Consider the following 19,527-nt stretch of genomic DNA (forward strand, 5'->3'; position numbering starts at 1 on the left):
TGTAACTTTGTGACCAAAGCTATGCTTTATGCCTGAGACTGGTAAACCAGCATCAGTAAGGTTATCACACCTATGCTTTATTCTGGCCTCTCCTCCACCTGTATTTTTCTTTGGTATTTTACAATCAACATTTGATTGAATGGAAATTATATAAAATATTTTTTTAAAAAGCTCAAAGTAAAAAACATTTCAATGTCTAGATCTTAGTCCAAACCATGACAGGAGGGTATCCATGCCCATTTTTCTTCTGTCGAGAATGCATCATGACAACTTGCTACACTGGGAAAAACACCAAAATGCATGGCAGTACTTAGACAGTGCTTTCCAATTCACTGTTTGTAGGACACCGCCCTGTGAATAATAATTCCATTAAAATACATCTATATTATAGTGCAGTATCTAATAATAACAGTAGATGGTGTTAAAGCATTTAACATTTGTCAGTGTGTGCTAGATCCCTCAGCATGCTTCCTATGGTGGGCCTCCCAAAGGTTGGAAAATCTTCAAGAAAGTTCACTTTTTGGGCTTCCAAAATCCACAACATTCGAAGACAGGAAAATTGTTCTTCTAGCACCAAAGACTTAATGCAACATTTTGCTGAATTCCCATCAAAGAAGAAGACTTTAAAGGCATGAGCGAAAATTAATGTATATTTGGAAAATACATGTATATCCATTTCAGGTAGGTTTAGCCTAATAACATACAGTAATGCCACTCCCCTTGCTTACACAAGCTAAAGGAGAGTGAGATTTACTGGTAAAAGTGATTCCTGTAGAAGTGAACATCAGTGTACAACCATCAGCCTAGGTACCATATTGGGATTGCTCAGGAGGGATGTGAGCTCCCATCTGCTGCTCTTTGTTGACTGTGGTTACAATCTCTCTCAAATTTCCAAATGTCAGCTGAAGGCCAAGCATTCCTCACAGAGAGGAAGTGGAACACATCAGAAAGAGAGTCACTTGTGCTTGGTTTCGGGGTGATGTTGATGACGGTCAAGAAATGGTACTCCAACTTTCTCAGCCAGGTCTGATACCTGGCATGATAGAACAAAGGACGAGGTAGTTTTGTCCTAAACTTTTGGATTTGATGTATAATAAACTTGGGACACCGCAAGTCAAATGGGATTTTGAGGCAAAAGTGGACTAGTTTTCTGTTCCATTATTTATTGACATGTCTGCTTAGCATTTATCCAGTGTTACAGTTACACTTACAGTGACTGGAGACTTTGCAAGTTCTGTAGTGCCTCTTCAGGAACTGCCCCCAAGCGGTTGTTCTGCAACATGCTGTTTATTTGGAAAATTCAAAGGGAACTTGTTAGAGCATTGAAACTTAAGCTCTGTGCTGTTTCACCAAGTTACAATTCACAATAAGTTTTTATTTATTGCAGTTTAAGTTACAAGTTTAGATATGAATCCTAAAGCACAAAACTGCAATGATTAATTAATGGAAAATATCTCATTGGCAATCGCCACAAATAACCATTAAAATTTCAAAAAAAAATTGTTTAATTGTGTATACCTAACATGTTTTTGTTTGAAAAGTGGTGACAGAATGAATTCAAAGGAAGTTAAAGCTCATAATCATAGAGTCATAGAGTTGTACAGCATGGAAACAGACACTTCGGTCCAACTTGTCCATGCTGACCAGATATCCTAAATTAACCTAGTCCGACTTCCCAGCATTTGGCCCATATCCCTCTAAAACCCTTCCTATTCATAAATCCATCCCGATGCCTTTTAAATGTTGTAGTTGTACCAGCTTCCACCTCTGGCAGCTCATTCCACACACACACCGCCCTCTGTGTGAAGAAGTTGCCCTTTAGGTCCCTTTTAAATCTTTCCCCTCTTATCTTAAACCTATGGCCTCTAGTTTTGGACTTCCGCACCCTGGTGAAAAGACCTTGTCTTTTAACGCTATCCATGCCTCACAAGATTTTATAAACCTCTATAAGGTCACCCCTCAACCTCTGATGCTCCAGGGAAAATAGCACCAGCCTATTCAGCCTCTCCCTACAGCTCAAACCCTCCAAACCCGGAAACATCCTTGTGAATATTTTCTGAACCCTTTCAAGTTTCACAAAATCCTTCCTATAGCAGGGAGATCAGAATTGCGCACAATGTTCCAAAAGTCTGACAAATGTTACAACTGTATAGCTATTAATTATTGTTTACACCTGTGTAAAAACTAGACCCAGTTTTCCAAGGCATTCCTGAGGAAACTCTCAGGCATTATCTTGCAAAATACTATTTCTATTTGCCTCACTAATGGTGGAGTGTGCTGTGCAGTTAAACAAAGCACTATGACCAAATGGTTTCTGGTTTGATGTGGTTTGAAATAAGTGAGAGTGGTGATTGCTCTGTAATCTGCATTTGTCATGGATACATAGGGAAAGTGATGGCCTAGTGGTATTATTGCTGCGCGATTAATCTTGGGACCTGGATTCAAATCTTGCCACAGCCGATGGTGGAATTTGAATTCAATGAAATACTGTAATGATGACCATGAATCAGTTGTCAGGAAAAACCCATCTGGTTCACAAATGTCCTTTAGGGAAGGAAACTGCCATCCTTACCAGGTCTGGCCTAAATGTGACTCCAGACTCACAGCAATGTTGACTCTTAACCCCACCTCTGGAATTGGCATTAAATGCTGGCCTAGCCAGCAATGCCCTCATCTCAAGTATTAAGATTTTTAAAATTCACTTTTCATTTGCAACAGAATGTCAGAAATGAAAATCATTTTGATTAGTGAAACTTCCAAATGTTGATAGGTTGAAGATGGAAGATGGAAGAATTACTGTCTTAATACAGCATCAAGGTGATAATTACAAGGCACACAAATTAACCAGACCAATCCCATTGGCAAAACCATGTATAGCCATTCTGGTCTGTGAACTAGTTGAATTGTTAAGTTCTAATAGTATTTAATAGACAAAGGTGAGAATGGAAATGTGATTCCCAAAATACTAAAAGTTAGAACTCAAAAATTAAAAAGCTGACCTCAAGAAAATCTCAAGAGGAGCCGGGGTGGGTAGGGTGGATAGGTTGGAAAAAAGAATACAAGCATATAGCTCCAAACTCAACCATTTACAGTTTCAATCAATATCACTTCATAAATATTTAAGTTAATTTAATCTACTTGTTAATCATAAGCATTTGAGTGAATGCCCAACACCTGCATATAATTGAAGACAATTAATACACAATCAACACATTTGCTACTTCTCAAAGAAAGGCAGGGAAGTTCCTTTGCAATATTTGGCTCTTAACCAATATCAATAAAACAAATTATGGCTCTTTATCTCATTGCAGCATCTGGGATCTTACTGTACTTGCAATGGTTGTTGCATTTCTCTCCATTACAATTGTGACTACTTTTTAAACATGGCCCATGCTGATATAATCCACTTAGCATCAACAAAACCATAGGGATTAGCAATTCTACAGCAATCATTGAAACTCCAAACTGGGAGTATGATACTGATGTTATAAGAATTTTAAAGTAATCATTATACTTTGATGAAGGAAAACAGGAAAACCTTGAATTTCATTATACATAACCAAAATGGATTAAACAAAAAAAAACTGCAGAAAATCAGAAACACAAACATAATTTGTTCGAAAACCTCAGTAGATCTGGCTGCATCTGTGGAGAGAAAGCAGAAATCAGTTCTGAAAAAGGATGACCGGACCTGAAACATTAACTCTGCTTTCTCTCCACAGATGCTGCCAGACCTGCTGAGGTTTTCCAGCAATTTCTGTTTGTGTACCAAGACTCACTGCTTGTCTTAGACAATTACCAGTAGGATCTGAAAGTGCCCATAACTGCGATCATCAATTTTGACTGAAATCAATAATTTGGAGAGGTGCTTTTAGAATTTATCACAAAATTATTGCATTTATATTATAACAAATTCATTTGAAAACTTTAGGATAAATTGTCTTCAATATATATCTAAAATCTGTTTTCCTCTCTCTTACCATAAATGATAGTGTTTTCTTTCACCATTTGTGTTGATCACCCTGGTTGTAAGTATTTTGTAACATTAACACATTTTAATAGGATAAGATGATCAGTGAAGATGTCTCCTTCAAATAATTTGTCAATCTTTATATAGGAAATATTTGCTGCATCAACCTGTATAACAGCAGTGATGGGCAATTCAAAATAATGAATTGTTCCACATTTTGGCATGTACCTCAGAGAGGAAATTAAGTCCTGTATAAACACAAGTCTCTTTATTTCTTTTGTTCTCTCTTGTAAGAGAAAACTGACAAAGCTTAACTCACCAATGGAAAGTGAACCTATTAGTTTAGCCAATGTTGTGATCGCTCCAAAAAACCGTACAAGCACGTGGATCAGGATTATTATCCCGCCTCTCAATTTCTCTAAGTACCAACAAAATCCAAGCTGTCCTCAAAGTGTAGCCGCGGTCACCACCAACGATCAATTCTGTTCACACTTTATCCCATTTCCTTTGCAGAAACCAAATACATTCTCTGCAACAATCATTTGCCTGACAAACACCTTTTTCATTTCTATCACGGGAGTATGTATACTAAACTTTTGTCCCTAGGCAATATGAATTACTTTTTATTTAGGTGAAACAAATATTTCCTTACTAGCCAGAGCAATGATGATTAATGATCATAGCTCAAATTTCTGTCAGTTTCAAATAGCATTCAACTATGAAAATACACTGCATTGTGCTCTCTTTCACGTTGATTATTTGTGGCAAGCATTACTTTACTGCTTTATTAGGTGATACTCTGTTCTAAACATGCACAACAAAATCTCTAATTTAATTTCTTAAGGCACTAAGAAATAAATTTTGGAAGTTTGATATTGATAAAGTGCCATGTCACTCAGCAGAAGCAGATTCTTAAACAAAATAATCTTTAACACATTTTTCCAAATGTCATTTTTATATGATAATTTCACACAGTTTTATAAAGTCCACACTCACAAAAAGTTACACTTGATTCTCAGCAAAATTACAGTGAACAAACCTCAGTAAGTAGGTGTCTTAATGCTAGCACATTCAATCACAAAACATAGTATTAACCCTGAAAATATCAATCAATAGAAATTAAGTTTGCTTATCCTGTATTTACAGCCTACAGCATTGTATTTGAACTCTAGGCCCAATGAAATGGACAAAGTAGACTTGCTTCTAGTCTCCTGCAATGCAGCACCAATCCCAGGGTCTGTGATGGTCAGAAACACACATATTTTTGAGAGGTCATTTCCTTTTGCTGAATGAGAAATTTCTGATGGGGCATGTATTCTTACAGCTAAACATATAGTAATACATAATGAGTTGTTTGGCAACAGTTTTCCAATAATCGAGTTTAATTTGAGCATGTGAACACCTTACGAACCTGAACACAATATTCTACATGATTTAAAATTTTTGGCTTTTTTTTTGTTCAGTGCTTCAAAAAAACAATTACCTAAGCAGCAAAGGTTTCAAATAAAAGAAGAGTTTACTCACAGGACTTTAAGATTGTAAAGACCAGCAAATGCTCCCAGGGGGATGTGTGTTAAGTCATTTCCTGCAAGACGCCTGAGGGTGAAAGAATAATCAAACATATTTTCTTCATGTGGGATTCATTTAGAAGCTAAAAAACACAAGGACAATATTTAGAAAAATAAGGGCTTTCATTTTAAAAGCTGTGCCGAATGTCAGGAATATTGACTGGAGAACATCTCTTTCCCTTACCTCTGTCATGTTAATCATTTCTAACAGATAAAGTATGGTGTTTTACATTCACAAAACTGAACTTTGTATTTTTATTAGCAATTAAAAGAAATTAAAATCATTGTGAATACAATTTTTAGTCTGACAATACAATAGCAGGAATCATGCAAAGGTGGCTGAAACAAGTAATTGATTAATTGTGAAAGTAAAAATATTACTGAAACTGAAGATCTGATCTGTACTCAGAAATTGCTGGAGAAACTCAGCAGACCTGGCGGCATCTGTGGAGAGAGGAAAACGAGCTAACATTTTGAGTCCCACTCTTCAGAGTTCCAAAGAAGCTGTAAGACCATAAGAAATAGTAACAGGAATAGGCCATTCAGCTCCTTGAGCCTGCTCTGCCATTCAACAGGACCATGGCTGATCTGGCATTCCTTATATCCACTTTCCTCATAACCCTTGATTCCCCTACAGATCAAGAATCTATCTATCTCAGCCTTAAATAGACACAAGGACTCTGCCCTCACAGCGCTCTGTGGCTATGAGTTCCAATGACTCACAACCCTCTGAAAGGAGAAATTCCTCCTCATTGTAGTCTTAAATTGGCATCCCTTTACTCTGAGACTATGCCCTCTGATCCTAGACTCTTCCTTGAGGGGAAACATTCTCTTAGCATTTATCCTATCATGAATCCTAGGTATTGTTGGAGAGGTATTGGAACCTTCCAGTAAGTGGGGCCCGAACCTGTTTAATCTTTGCTCATAAGCCAATCCCTCCATACCAGTGTTATGCTAGTGAAAATGTTTTCTGAACTGCCTCCAACGAAATGATATTTTTCCTTAAATAAGGGAACAAAAACTGCTCACAGTACTCCAGATATGGTATCGCCAGCACGTTGCACATGTGTAGTAAGACTTTCCTACTCTTATACAGTAACCCCTTGAAATAAGGGCTAACATTCCATTCGCCTTCCTGATTATCTGCTGTTCCTTGTGATAACTTCCTCTGTTTTATGCAGAATTATCCCCAAAACCCTTTGTGTTGGAGATTTCTGCACAATTTTCTTTGTCCAGATAATAGTGTTCTTTTGTTCTCCCTTCCCAAGTGAACAACTTCATGCTTTATCACATCTACTCCATTTTTTTGCCCATCTATTTAACCTATCAATATATCAATGTTTGTATTTCTCTCACAATCTGCCTTTCAACCAATTTTTGCATTGTCTACAAATTTGGCTAAGTACATTCACTTCCTTCCTTCCAAGTCATGAATATATATTGTAAACAATTGTGGTCTGTGCTCTAATCCCTGCAGAACCTGACTGGTCAAGGGTTGCCAGCCTGATAAAGAACCCCTTTATTCCCACCCGTGGATTCCTGCCCAATAGCTAATCCTCTATCCATGCCAATATACTAACTCCAACACTATGGGCTCTTGTCTTATGATGTAACCTTTTGTGTGTACCTTGTCGACAGCCTTCTGGAAGTCCAAATACAACACATCAACTGGTGCCCCTCTATCCACTCTATTTGAGACTTTGTCAAAAACTTTTAAAAAATTCATCGGACGTGATTTCCCTTTAATAAATCCAAGATGACTTTGCTTGAATAGAGTATGATTTTCTAAATGTTCTGCAACTACTTCCTAATAATTGATTCCAATACCTCTACAACAATAGGTGTTAGGCTAATCAGCCTATAGTTACCTGCTTTTTACCTCCCTCCCTTTTTGAATAAGGCTGTCACATTAGCAGTTTTCCAGTCCTCTAGTATTTCTCTAGAATCCAACAGATTTTGGAAAATTACTACCAATGGATCCATTATTTCTATGGCTACCTGTTTAAGAATCCTAGCAAGCTCAGGGCCAGGAGACTTACTTGCCTTTAGTCCATTCCCATGTCTATACTTCTTTAATGATGGTGATGGTACTTAATTCACCCCACCATACTCTTTATTATTAATGGAATATTGTCCATAATAAAGACTGATATAAAATATCTATTTAAGTCCTCTGCCATTTCCTTGTTCCCCAAAACCGTCTCTCCAGATTTATTTTCTAAGGGGCCTATGTTCACTTTGATCTCTCACTTCCTTTTTATATATCTAAAGAAGCTTACATTGTCAGTTTCATACTTCTTGCTAGTTTGCCCTCGTAGTTTATTTTCTCTGTCTTTATTATGTCAATGGAGCTCAGAAGGATGAGAGGCGATCCCATTGAAACTTACACAATACTGAGAGGCCTGGATAGAGTGGAAGTGGAGAAGGCATTTTCATTAGCAGAAGATAAGAAGGGCACAGCCTCAGAGTGAAGCGACAATCTTTTAGAACTAAGATAAGGAGGAATTACTTCTGCCAAAGAGTGGTTCATCTGTGGAACTCATCATCACAGAAGACTGTGGAGACCAAGTCATTGAGTGTACTTAAGACAGAGACAGGTAGGTTTACAAATACTATGGGGATCAAAGGTTATTCAGAGAAGGGAGGAGAATGGGGTTGAGATACATATCAGCCATGATTGAATGATGAAGCAGACTCAATGGGCCAAATGGGCTAATTCTGCTCCTATATCTTATGGTCTTACGGTCCTGTCTCTCCAAAAGGTCCAATATCCCTAAAAGTTAATTTCCTAGTTTTGGTCTGTGGGTTACCATATTTCTGTAAAGGCAATGAGATCATACTCATTTAGGACTATTTTCGCCATCAGTCATCCATCTTATTCTGAATGCTTCATGCATTAAGGTACAACATCTTTATATTTATTCTATTATCAAAATTCCCTATATTTGGTACAGTATGACATTCACACACTCTGTCTCTTCCTTTTATTTTCTGGTAACAATCAACCTCATCAATAACCTGCAATCCTACCATCTCCTTTAACTTTAACCTCACCCCCATCCCAGGTCCCAAGAAGACTTTCCACATCAAGCAGATGTTCACCTGCACATCTGCTAATGTGGTATACTGCATCCGCTGTTCCCATTGTGGCCTCCTCTACAGCGGGGAAACCAAGCGGAGGCTTGGGGACCGCTTTCCAGAACACCTACGCTCGGTTCGCACTAAACAACTGCACCTCCCAGTCGCGAACCATTTCAACTCCCCCTCCCATTCCGCAGACGACATGTCCATCCTGGGCCTCCTGCAGTGCCACAACGATGCTACCCGAAGGTTGCAGGAACAGCAACTCATAATCCGCTTGGGAACCCTGCAGCCCAATGGTATCAATGTGGACTTCACAAGCTTCAAAATCTCCCCTCCCCCTACCACATCCCAAAACCAGCCCAGCTCGTCCCCGCCTCCCTAACCTGTTCTTCCTCTCACCTATCCCCTCCTCCCACCTCAAGTCCCAACCCCATCTCCCACCTGATAATCTCATCCCGCCCCCATGACCTGTCCGTCCTTCCTGGACTGACCTATCTCCTCCCTACCTCCCCACCTACACTCACCTTTACTGGCTCCATCCCCGCCTCTTTGATCTGTCTGTCTCCTCTCCACCTATCTTCTCCTCTATCCATCTTCTATCCGCCTCCCCTTCTCTCCCTATATATTTCAGAAACCCCTTCCCCTACCCCATTTCTGAAGAAGGGTCTAGGCCCGAAACGTCAGCCTTCCTGCTCCTCTGATGCTGCTTGGCCTGCTGTGTTCATCCAGCTCTACACCTTGTTATCTCAGATTCTCCAGCATCTGCAGTTCCTACTATCTTTGCTTCCATACATCCAGTTTCTTCAATGCGGTTGAAGAACCAGCAATATTTTAGGCCAGAACTTACTATGGTATAGCAATAAACAGTATCTAATGTTAGTTCGGTTTGCTAATTTAATCATGGTAATATTTTGCTTGGCAGCTTGCTGGAATTACGAACTTTCTGCCAGGCATCTGGGTACTGAGTGAAAGGACAAAGCAACTGTGTGTGTCTCCTTCTAAATCAGCATGAAGGATTGTGAAATTAATAGCGTTAACATTTGACATTCTTTTATCCAATAAAAACAGTAGAAGGAGGACCTTTGAATATATTTAAGACTATTTTAGCCAGATTTTTGATTGAAAAGCAAGTCAAGATGGGCAGGCAGCAAAGTGAAATTAAGCCTACATCAGATCAACCTTGCTTTTATTGACTAGCGGTGCAGGCTTGAAGGGGTGACTCCTGCTCCTGTTAGTTTATTAGGGGGCTCTTGTGATGCAGTATTGGTGTCCCAATTCTGGAACAGAAGGTCTGGGTTCAAGTCTCATCTGCCTGGGAGGTGTGTCATAACATATTCAAACAGGTTGCTGACCATCACTGTACAACCTGAGGGGACTCTTCCTGTTCGATACAGGGAGGATGCTTCCTCTTGAGGAGGAAAAGTAAGACTAATGGGACATGGTTTAAGAATAACATGTCATTCAAGTTGGAGAAGGTTTCTTTTCTCTCTCTGATTTGTTAGTCTGTGGAATTTATCATTTGAATGTGCTGAAGGCAGGTTTACATAGATTTTTGATAAACATGTCAGTCAGTGGCAATGAAGGGCAGACAGGAAAGTGGGGTCAAAAGCTCAATCTGATCAGCCATGATCTTATTGAATGGTGAAACAGACTGAAATGGCCAAATGGCCTAATCCCGCTTTTAAGTCCAATTTTTCCTACACAGACCAGAGGCTATCTTCAGCTGAACCTGCCCATCTGCTGTCAATCTAAAATGCAAGAGTAAAGAGTCCACATCCAGAAATCGACGCACGGATCTAGAAAAGGTGGGAGGAAAAAAAAAATCCTTTTTGCACAGTTGGTTCAGATTTGTCAGCTTATGTCAAAAGCGTGCAACTAGACTACTGTTTTCACAAAAACAAAATATTTTGTGCCATGGAAATGGCTGCAGAGTTCCACCTGCTCCATCTGCTGCGGTGTGAGGACCCGAGGGTGAAATCTGAGGCAGATTTACGTGACTTCACACAGATGCAGAATAGAATAGTACAGGGTAATTTGTAGTGGCGCAACATTTACATCCCACTTCCATACCTGCTATGGCTGTGAACGTTTTTCCTCCGGGTCATCTCAGATTAATTTGTAATATTGAGGTCAGGTCACGACATTCATTATAGGAGTGCAATGTGATTGAGATGTTACAAGGGCATGATGGAAAGTGAATGCTTCTACTGACTCTCAGGACCATTGCTTCCCCAGCCACACCACCTCTCCACTGTTGAACAATTGGAATTCCTCCTGTCTCCACCCAGTCAGCAAGCGCCTGAAAAAGCAGTTTATGACTGATTTCTACTGATGATTGCTGCAATTGTAATAAGCAGTCTAGAGCTCTTTAAGGTTGCTGAACTGTCCTTCAGGGATTCTGCACAAACTCCCTGCACCATGCATACAGTAGCACAGATTTTGAACCCAGTAGTATTCAACATGATGGTGAATAAGCAAATGTAACACAAAACAGGGTAAGTTGCTGGAAAGGTTTTGCAGTGGGTGAGACTTAGGGATGGTAGTATAGAGTGTACAGCAGGAGGTTATATTTTCCTCAGGTATTCAGGAAGTTAGCAGCTCAGTACTGCCACGGCTTCCAGTACTCAGTACTGAGTCTGCGTCTGCAGGATTAGGGCTCATCAATGGCTGGATATCTTCTCAGAAAGCTAAGGGAGTTCTGAGGGGTTCTGACTCCACTGAGGGCAACTTTGACAAGGTGAGGCAACATTGGCAGAAACTGGGAAGTTGGCAAGTTATGAACTTGCATGTCTGGCTCCTTCCAAGCTGGGTCAGGCAATGTTTGCAACACCTCCCAGTTTGCTGTTTAAAAACAAACTACTGCAGATGTTGGAAATCTGAAACAAACACAGAAAATGCTGGAGAGATCTGGCAGCATTTGTGGAGATAGAATCCGAATTAATGTTTTGAGTCTGATGTGATTCTTCTTCAGAAAATTGTTCCGATCAGTTCTGAATGAGAGTCATGCTGGACTCAAAATGTTAACTCTGTTTCTCTCTTCACAGATACCACCAAATCTGTTGAGTTTCTCTAGCATTTTCCGTATTTGTTCTAGATTGCCCTTCTTCGTTGAATAAGGGAGAACACTGAAGCTCAGAGTTGAATAAATTTTAAGCCAGAAAGAGAGGCAGGTGGAGAAACTATGCAGCTTTGCAGGGATTGTAGCAACCCCTTCCATCATGGTGTAAGTTGCCAATTGCTGCATACATGTTGTCGTGTGAGTGTCCTATTCCAACTCCAGAATATACTGCAACCAAAAGGGATTCTATTTCCTCAATGGACAACACTCTGTTGCTTGGCGATAGTCACGATGCCTCCCTCCTATGCCAGTTCACCGCACGATCTGCATTTTAAATCACTGTAGTAAAGCTGAATGTGGCTGCCAGACAACAAAAGCTATTCAGTGATCACACAATTCATGAATCTGATATGCAACCCACTCGTGTGAGATGTGGCCAGGCACTTCATTAGGGTTCTTAAACCTTCTGCTGCCTGGACTGTTCTGGAGGAACTGTACTGCACTGGGCAGAGTGTGTGTCAAGATTTGTGGTGGTCCATAAGAGCAGAAGTAGTCCATTCATCCCAGCCAGTCTGCTCCACCATTCAATGAGATCCTGGCTGATCTGATCATCCTCAACTCCACTTTCTTGCCTTTTCCCTGTAAGGCTTGATTCCCTTACAATGTATTTTACAACCTCACCATGTCCTTTTCTCCTAGCTATCTGGACCCTAGCTGAGGAGAAGGGATGGATAAAGCAACCAATACAGCTTCTTTCTGGCTAGACTGTCTGTGAATGACTCATCCAATGGTGGTAACAGTAAATGGAACATTAGTAACATATCCATCGACAATCCCACACCTTCCCTTTGTCCCGGTTACTGGTAATACGCTCACATAGCCAAAAAACAAAAATAAAAACCACCAGGTTCATAAAATCATGATGGACATGAATAGGGTAAATAGCCAAGGTCTTTTTCCTAGGGTTGGGGGGAGTCCATAACTAGAGGGAAAAGGGTTAAGAAGAGAGGGAAAGATTTAAAAAGGTCAAGGAGTAACTTTTACCACACAGTGTGTTGAGGGTGTGTAGAATGAGCTGCCAGAAGAAGTGTTGGAGACAGATACAATTACAAATTTTAAAAGACATCTGGATGGGTACATGAATAGGGGAGGCGATTGCCTAGTTGTATTAGTGCCAGACTGCTAATCCAGAGACCCAGGTAATGTTCCAGGGACCTGGGTTTGAATCCCACTGTGGCAGATGATGGAATTTGAATTCAATAAAAATCTGGAATTAAGAGTCTCATGATGACAATGAATCCATTGTCAATTGTTGGGGAAAATTCATCTGGTTCACTAATGTCCTTTAGGGAAGGAAACTGCCATTCTTACCTGATCTGGCTTACACGTGACTCCAGACCCACAGCAATGTGGTTGACTCTTAACTTGCCTCTGCACAATAAATGCTGGCCTAGCCAGCAATACCCAGTCCTGTGAATGAATAAAAACTAAAAATAGGCAGGGTTTAGTGTGATATGGAGCTAGGTCAGATTGAGATGTCTGGTTAGTGCAGACAAGTTGGACTAAAGGTTCTGTTTCCATGCTGTATGACTCTGACACAAAACAAACTTTTCAAGCCAAATTAATGTCCTATTGCATAAAAAGAATCAACAAATTACCCTTCATTAGGAAGGGTCACCGGACCCGAAACGTTAATTCTGTTTTTTTCCCCCTCCACAGATGCTGCCACACACCTGCTGAGCTTTTCCAGCAACTTTGTTTTTGCAACAAATTACCCTTCTGTGTTTCCTTCATTTCTGTCTTCCATACAACTAGCTTATGCTCCTTCACAGTGCTGCCCGAGTGGCTGCAGCATGGCTATTGGAAACCTGATGAATGGTAGTAACTGCAGATGGCCGTGCAGGACACACTTATACAGCTGGGGCCCTGGAAGGCCTGACTGCTCTAGTTCAGTGTAATAGATAGATGGCAGACTCACTGACAAGGACACAGGGGGAGAACACAGCTCTTTTAAGCCACATTAAACCATTACAACAATTCAAAACAGATCAAACCAAATTAAATTGGTTTAAAGGTTGTTAACATCTTAAAAGGGCACCGTAACAAGAAGCAATTATTCAAAATGTGAATGAACAACATTCAAACGAAAGCATCACTTTGCAGGTTAATATTGTGTTCCAGGCCCTGCGGTGCACATGGGCTGTAGAGGCCTTGGTGGGGAGATGTAAGTTGTCACCAAGTTGTTAGGATAACAGATTTCTGCTCTGTAGACAGTCATGGCCAATCTCTCAGGACAGGGCCTCAACAGTCCTGGTTGTCAGTTGGAGGACAAATTGCTGATCAATTGTGATTCCATATTCTACTTTGAACTTGGGTATCTGTAGCAATGGCGCAGCAATCTGTGCATTTATTGCACCATCCAGATCTTCAGTGGCATCATCTTGCGCTGCAATCAATGTGGAGACATCCACCATCAGATGTTGGCTGCATTGCGTCCTTGGTCCTAAAAGGTGTGAATGCAGGTAGCAATAGTTTCATTCCGGAAAGGCCAGCTCTGTGTGAACTACCATCACAAAGCTTGTATGGAGGACCTTGTGGATAAATCGCAACTCTGGTCCTCTCCACCGCTTGCACCAAGTCAGTGTTATAAAATCTTGGAGAAAACCCTCTCAACTTTGGCGAATTCCTCACAGAATGATTTCCAGCATCTGCTCCAGTCACAATACCACTCCCCTTTAAGATCTACAGCCAATATTTGCAGCCCCTGCTCAGGTACATGGCCAATTATTGGCTCACTTAGTGCTAGTTGGATGCTCCAGCCATTTAAATTAGCTGTAGCACTGCCTGCATTTGAAGAAATGGGCAAGGGATAATTTCACTTCATGATCCCTACACCCATTTGTGGGTCCTATCCAATTGTGCCCCAAGCAAGTTTAAACTTGACACATTTAGTCTTGACAAAAACACTCTGGAGATGTTCACTAACAATACAATTCACCACACCTATTCCTAAATTGCACCAGGAATGCATATTGAATCCAGTGTAACTCCTTGGAGAGCTATCATGATGTTCAAGAAAAAGCTGTTATAATGATCTATACACAGTTACGGTCTCTAAGGTAAAACATTCTTTAATCAAATAAAAACTATTTGACTTTTTCCCAGTAGTAATGAGATGTTTAAATGTTAAGAAGATCCAAAATCAGCAACAGATTGAAACTGTGTGCAGCCAGCTGCTGACAAAACTTCTACAAGCAAAGTTCTGACGAAGGGTTTCAGCTCGAAACGTTGACTTTCCTGCTCCCGGAGGCTGTCTGACCTGCTGTGCTCTTCCAGCTTCACATCTATTGACTTCTACAAGTAGCATGTGTGTCAGTTCTGAAGACATTGTTTGTTGTCCTATTTAAGGTAGGATACACATAAATTCATGTGAATTTACTGTGTATGTACAGATCAAATTGGCAAACTCACAAAGATAGAAAAATAATTGTTCAATTTCTATCCTTGTCCGAAACTAAAGATATCCTTCAATAGTAAACCTAAAGCCTATTTTTTTTTTTTGCAGACAGGTATGACAAGCTCCAACGAATTGGATGAACTGTTACTTTAAATTTTATTTGCTATATCTGGTCTACATAAAAATGAAACACTGATGAGCAGCCTTAAAGACACATGGACCTGACTGTGTATCAACAGTGTACTTATGACTCCAGCTTATGTTGATACTGGACAAGTCAGATCCCGACATGAAACCCAATTTTTTGCTTTTTTTTTAAAAACTGTGAGTGTCAGTCAAATATTCATAAAAATCTGCTGGTATACTTTTTAAGCTAAAGAAGGAAACCTTTACTAAACAAGAAATGCATGGACTATTTCAAAACAGACAAAAAGGTTAGAAAGTTTTCATTAAAATCTGAACTATTTCTTTTACCCCAGCATCTTCCTTAAAAACTAAATCATATTGAAGATTCACCACGTTCTCCACACCAAGGCTTCTTGCACAGGCTGGCACAACTGCAGTCTGTTTCCTTCCCGTGAATTCCTGTATACTTGCTTTTGCTTCAGCTGGAATCTCTTCCTGAGACATCTAAAACAAACTGTAAACTAAACTCACTTTTGCTTTGAACTTAAAGGAATAATGAATTCCCAAAACTCTTGCAGTCTAACAGGATTTCTTGTTAGAGTTTAGCACTTCTGTTTCCGAAGAGTGGCACATACACACCTACTGATTGATTTCCCCTTTGGATTGATCCTGAGTCTGTATTTCTGTATTCCTGGACCCCTGTCATTAGGCAACAGCAATGTCTTTCTGCCGTGTTTCTTTCACAGCACCAAAGTAGAAGCCCCTATCTCTTCACCTCATGGCTTGTAAAACCTTATTAAAATACTTGTAAATAAACAGTCTTTCAGACTTGATATCAAGCCCACGAGAACAACTTTAAATGAAACTAAAACCATGTCTCTCCCTTCTTAATGCACATGATACAAAATCTAAACTTCACTTACACATTCACAACAATTTGATGAGCAAGATACTTTCGTATTCTATTGACTTGTGGCTGATTTGTAAAATGGAGAGTGCAGCATATTGCTGTTACCAGGGTTTCAGATATTTCTTTGAGGACTGTCAAGTAATTACTCCCATGCAGTGAGTTCTGAGGAAAGGTCACCAGATCTGAAACGTTAACTCTGTTTATTCCTTCACAGATGCTGCCAGACCTGCTGAGCTTTTCCAGCAACTTTTGTTTTTGTTCCTGATTTACAGCATCCGCAGTTCTTTCAGCTTTTACTCCCACTCAGTGTCTAGAATGTGGAGATTGGCACACTTATCATCCAAGGCTGTAACTATGGCAGGGAATTTCAAAATACACTTTAATTATTCTTAAATTGATCAAATCATCGATTGAACAAATAAGAAAGAAACTGTTGAATTAAGCCAGGTCACAACATTACCACAAGGACCATTCTGGTTTAAAGAGGAACTCCACCACTATGAGGATGGGCAATAAATTCAGTCCTCCCAATATCCAGAAAACAAAGATTGAAATGTTTTATTACATGTGGTTTACTGGCTTCCAGATGTAGGCATCTTTGGTTTGTACTGTATATGTGGCAGTATAGGAATGGTAGGAGTGGGGCCTTTACCTGTCAAGAAACATGCTTTAGAACCATTTAATTCATTATGAAGTGCTTCAGGAAGTCCTGAGAGATATTGTGAAGTCCATAATATAGGATTCTGCCTGAATTTGTTTTTCTTTATTCATTTATGGGATGAAGATGTTGCTGGCTAGGCAGTATTTACTGCCCATCTCTAATTGCCTAGAAGGCAGTTTAGAGTCAACCACATTGCTGTGGGTCTGGAGTCACATGTAGGCCAGACCAGGTAAGGATGGCAGCTTCCTTCCCTAAAGGGCATTAGTGAACCAGATGGGTTTTTCCCGGCAATCGACTTTGGACTCATGGTCATCATTAGATTCTTAATTCCAGATTTTTTTTTATTGAACTCAAATTCCACCATCTGCCATGGTGGGATTCAAACCTGGGTCCCTAGAACATTATCTGGGTTATCTAGCATCACATCCCCAGAAACATGAGGACCTAACCTAGGTTGACACTCGTCTGCAGTTTTGAAGGACTGCTGCATTGTGGTCGGTGCCACCTTTCAGGTTAGAATTTAACCAAGACCTTGCCTCTGCTCTCAGGTGATCTCTTGGCATGGTCAAAGAAGAGCATTGAGTGTTGCCCCCAGTACCCTGGTCAATATGTATGCCTAACGTAACATCTATTTCTGATTATTTGTTTAATTCATGTTTGTGAAAGCTTGCTGTGTTCAAATTGCTGTCATTATTGCCAACATTACAACAGTGACTGAACCTCACAGTCTTCATTGGAACATGCTGAGGTTGTGAAATCCACAATATATATACAAATCCTTCTTTCCTTATTGCTATATGTGCAAGTTAAATAATCTGTTCAATATTTGCACTTACTCTTTTTAATATTTCTGAATTGTCAAGAATTTTTTTTTTGGTATGATTATGTTGATATATTTACTTACTTTCTGGGGGAATGTGTGATTCCTGTGAGATTCAGTTAATGAGTTTTAAGACAGGTTTGCACTGTGACAGCTGTACCACTTTATGCTGAGAGCAAAGATTTAAGGCGATCAGTAAAAGGATTGTGGGAGGTACATGAGGAAAACATTTTCCACCCAGTGAGTGGTGGGGTGTCTGGAACTCGCTGCTTAGTTGGGTGTTTAAGATGGAAACCCTCAACTCAATGAAAAGGAACATGGATCTGCACCTGAAGGTCTTAGACCTGCAAGGCTACTGGAAAGTGAGATTAGAATGGGTAGCTAGTTTCATCAGACGATGCAAGAACAATGGTCTGAATGGTCTCTTTCTGTGGTTCTATGGTTTCTATAGTTCTATTTGTCACTGAAATCTGAGGGTTTCATCTAGTTTTGGAGTGAGACTCTCCCTTACTCAGGGAATCCTCAATGAATCAGAATTTCAGATTCACGTTCTAGTAGATGCAAAGCAAAACTGTTTCTCACTTTGTAGTGCAGGAAACAAGAAAGAAAAGCAAGACCAGGTGAGAAATTACATCACCTTCGGAAGATTGTAGTATTTTCTGATTGTGAATGAGGCGTATATAGTGATATACAAGATAAAAACATACAGTCATAGAGATGTACAGCACAGAAACAGACCCTTTGGTCCAATTCAGCCATGTCAACCAGTTATCTTAAACTAATCTGGTCCCATTTGCCAGCATTTGGTCCATATCCCTCTAAACCCTTCCTGTGGTGTAGCTACTGAGATGGCTGGCTGGCTTGTGATTCCTGGAGCGGGAGGCTCACTTCCGCATGGAGTGGGCCCCTGGCAGCAGTGGCATGGTGTGAGCTGGTAAAGCTCAGAGCTGGAAACTCTTGGTGGCATGCTGTAGCAATGGAGAAGGAAATGTTGGACTCTCTTTAAGTTATCTCTTCTTTTTATTCTGAGTTAACGTGAATGGCACCTATGTATGGCAATGGTACACATTCTTCAATATTTTATATTGAATACACATGACGATAAAGAATATTCTATGCTATAAAGGATATTCTATTCATACATCCATCCTGATGACTTCTAAATGTTGTAACTGTACCATCCTCCACAACTTCCTCTGGAAGCTCATTCAACAAAGCGTGAAATCATATCAGTTGTTCTGTTTTATACATTTTGGAAACATAGAAAGTCATAAATGGTCTTAATTAGGAACATGTAAAACAATAAACACCTTTTTTGCTGATTGTTTAGGAGATCACAGACCAAGGAAGGTAGTCCAATTGCAGGAGCAGTGTAGAAACTGCTGGCAAGTGATACTCGAAGTGGAACATAATAGGATATAGGGCTGAATCTTACCAGAGATCAGCTAAGTGTCATTGTTGGTAAATTTCATGGAGAGGTTCTATCCGTGAGGCCTAACAGGTTTTCTCATCCATCTTCCCAAACTTGCCTCATTAACTATGCACCACACTCCTATAGCACCTCTTCCTCATTGTATTCCCCCACTCATGACTGGCCAAAGTACTGGCTGCTATCGGGACCTTCTGGGATTTCTGGCACTTGTGCCATCTTTTAAAGCCCACCCATAAAATTGTACAATGGCTGCTCTGTCATCAGTGAGAGGTGACTGGTGGTGGTTTAACCTGAGGGTCACCAAGCCTCAGGTAAGGGGAGCAGCTGAGAACTGGAGTCCTTCATGATAACCTCAGCCAGTGAAGGAATTGAACGAAAACAAAGTTGCTGGAAAAGCTCAGCAGCTCTGGCAGCATCTGTGGAGGAGAAAACAGAGTTAAC

General features: G+C 40.2%; 1 protein-coding gene across 2 annotated transcripts in view; it reads right to left on the minus strand.

Annotated features, from left to right (window-relative positions):
* Window positions 1–19,527, minus strand: part of LOC109917095 (leucine-rich repeat-containing G-protein coupled receptor 5) — a 136,478-nt gene that overhangs the window by 62,206 nt on the left and 54,745 nt on the right. For both annotated transcript variants that reach the window (XM_048607741.1, XM_048607740.1), the window contains exons 3-4: window positions 5,495–5,566; window positions 1,212–1,283 (exon numbers count right to left, since the gene is read on the minus strand). In XM_048607741.1, coding sequence (XP_048463698.1) covers window positions 1,212–1,283; window positions 5,495–5,566 — 144 coding nt within the window. The remainder of the gene's footprint in view (window positions 1–1,211; window positions 1,284–5,494; window positions 5,567–19,527) is intronic.

This window comes from Rhincodon typus, chromosome 18 (assembly GCF_021869965.1).
Source record: "Rhincodon typus isolate 14 chromosome 18, sRhiTyp1.1, whole genome shotgun sequence".
Classification (NCBI taxonomy): Eukaryota; Metazoa; Chordata; class Chondrichthyes; order Orectolobiformes; family Rhincodontidae; genus Rhincodon; species Rhincodon typus.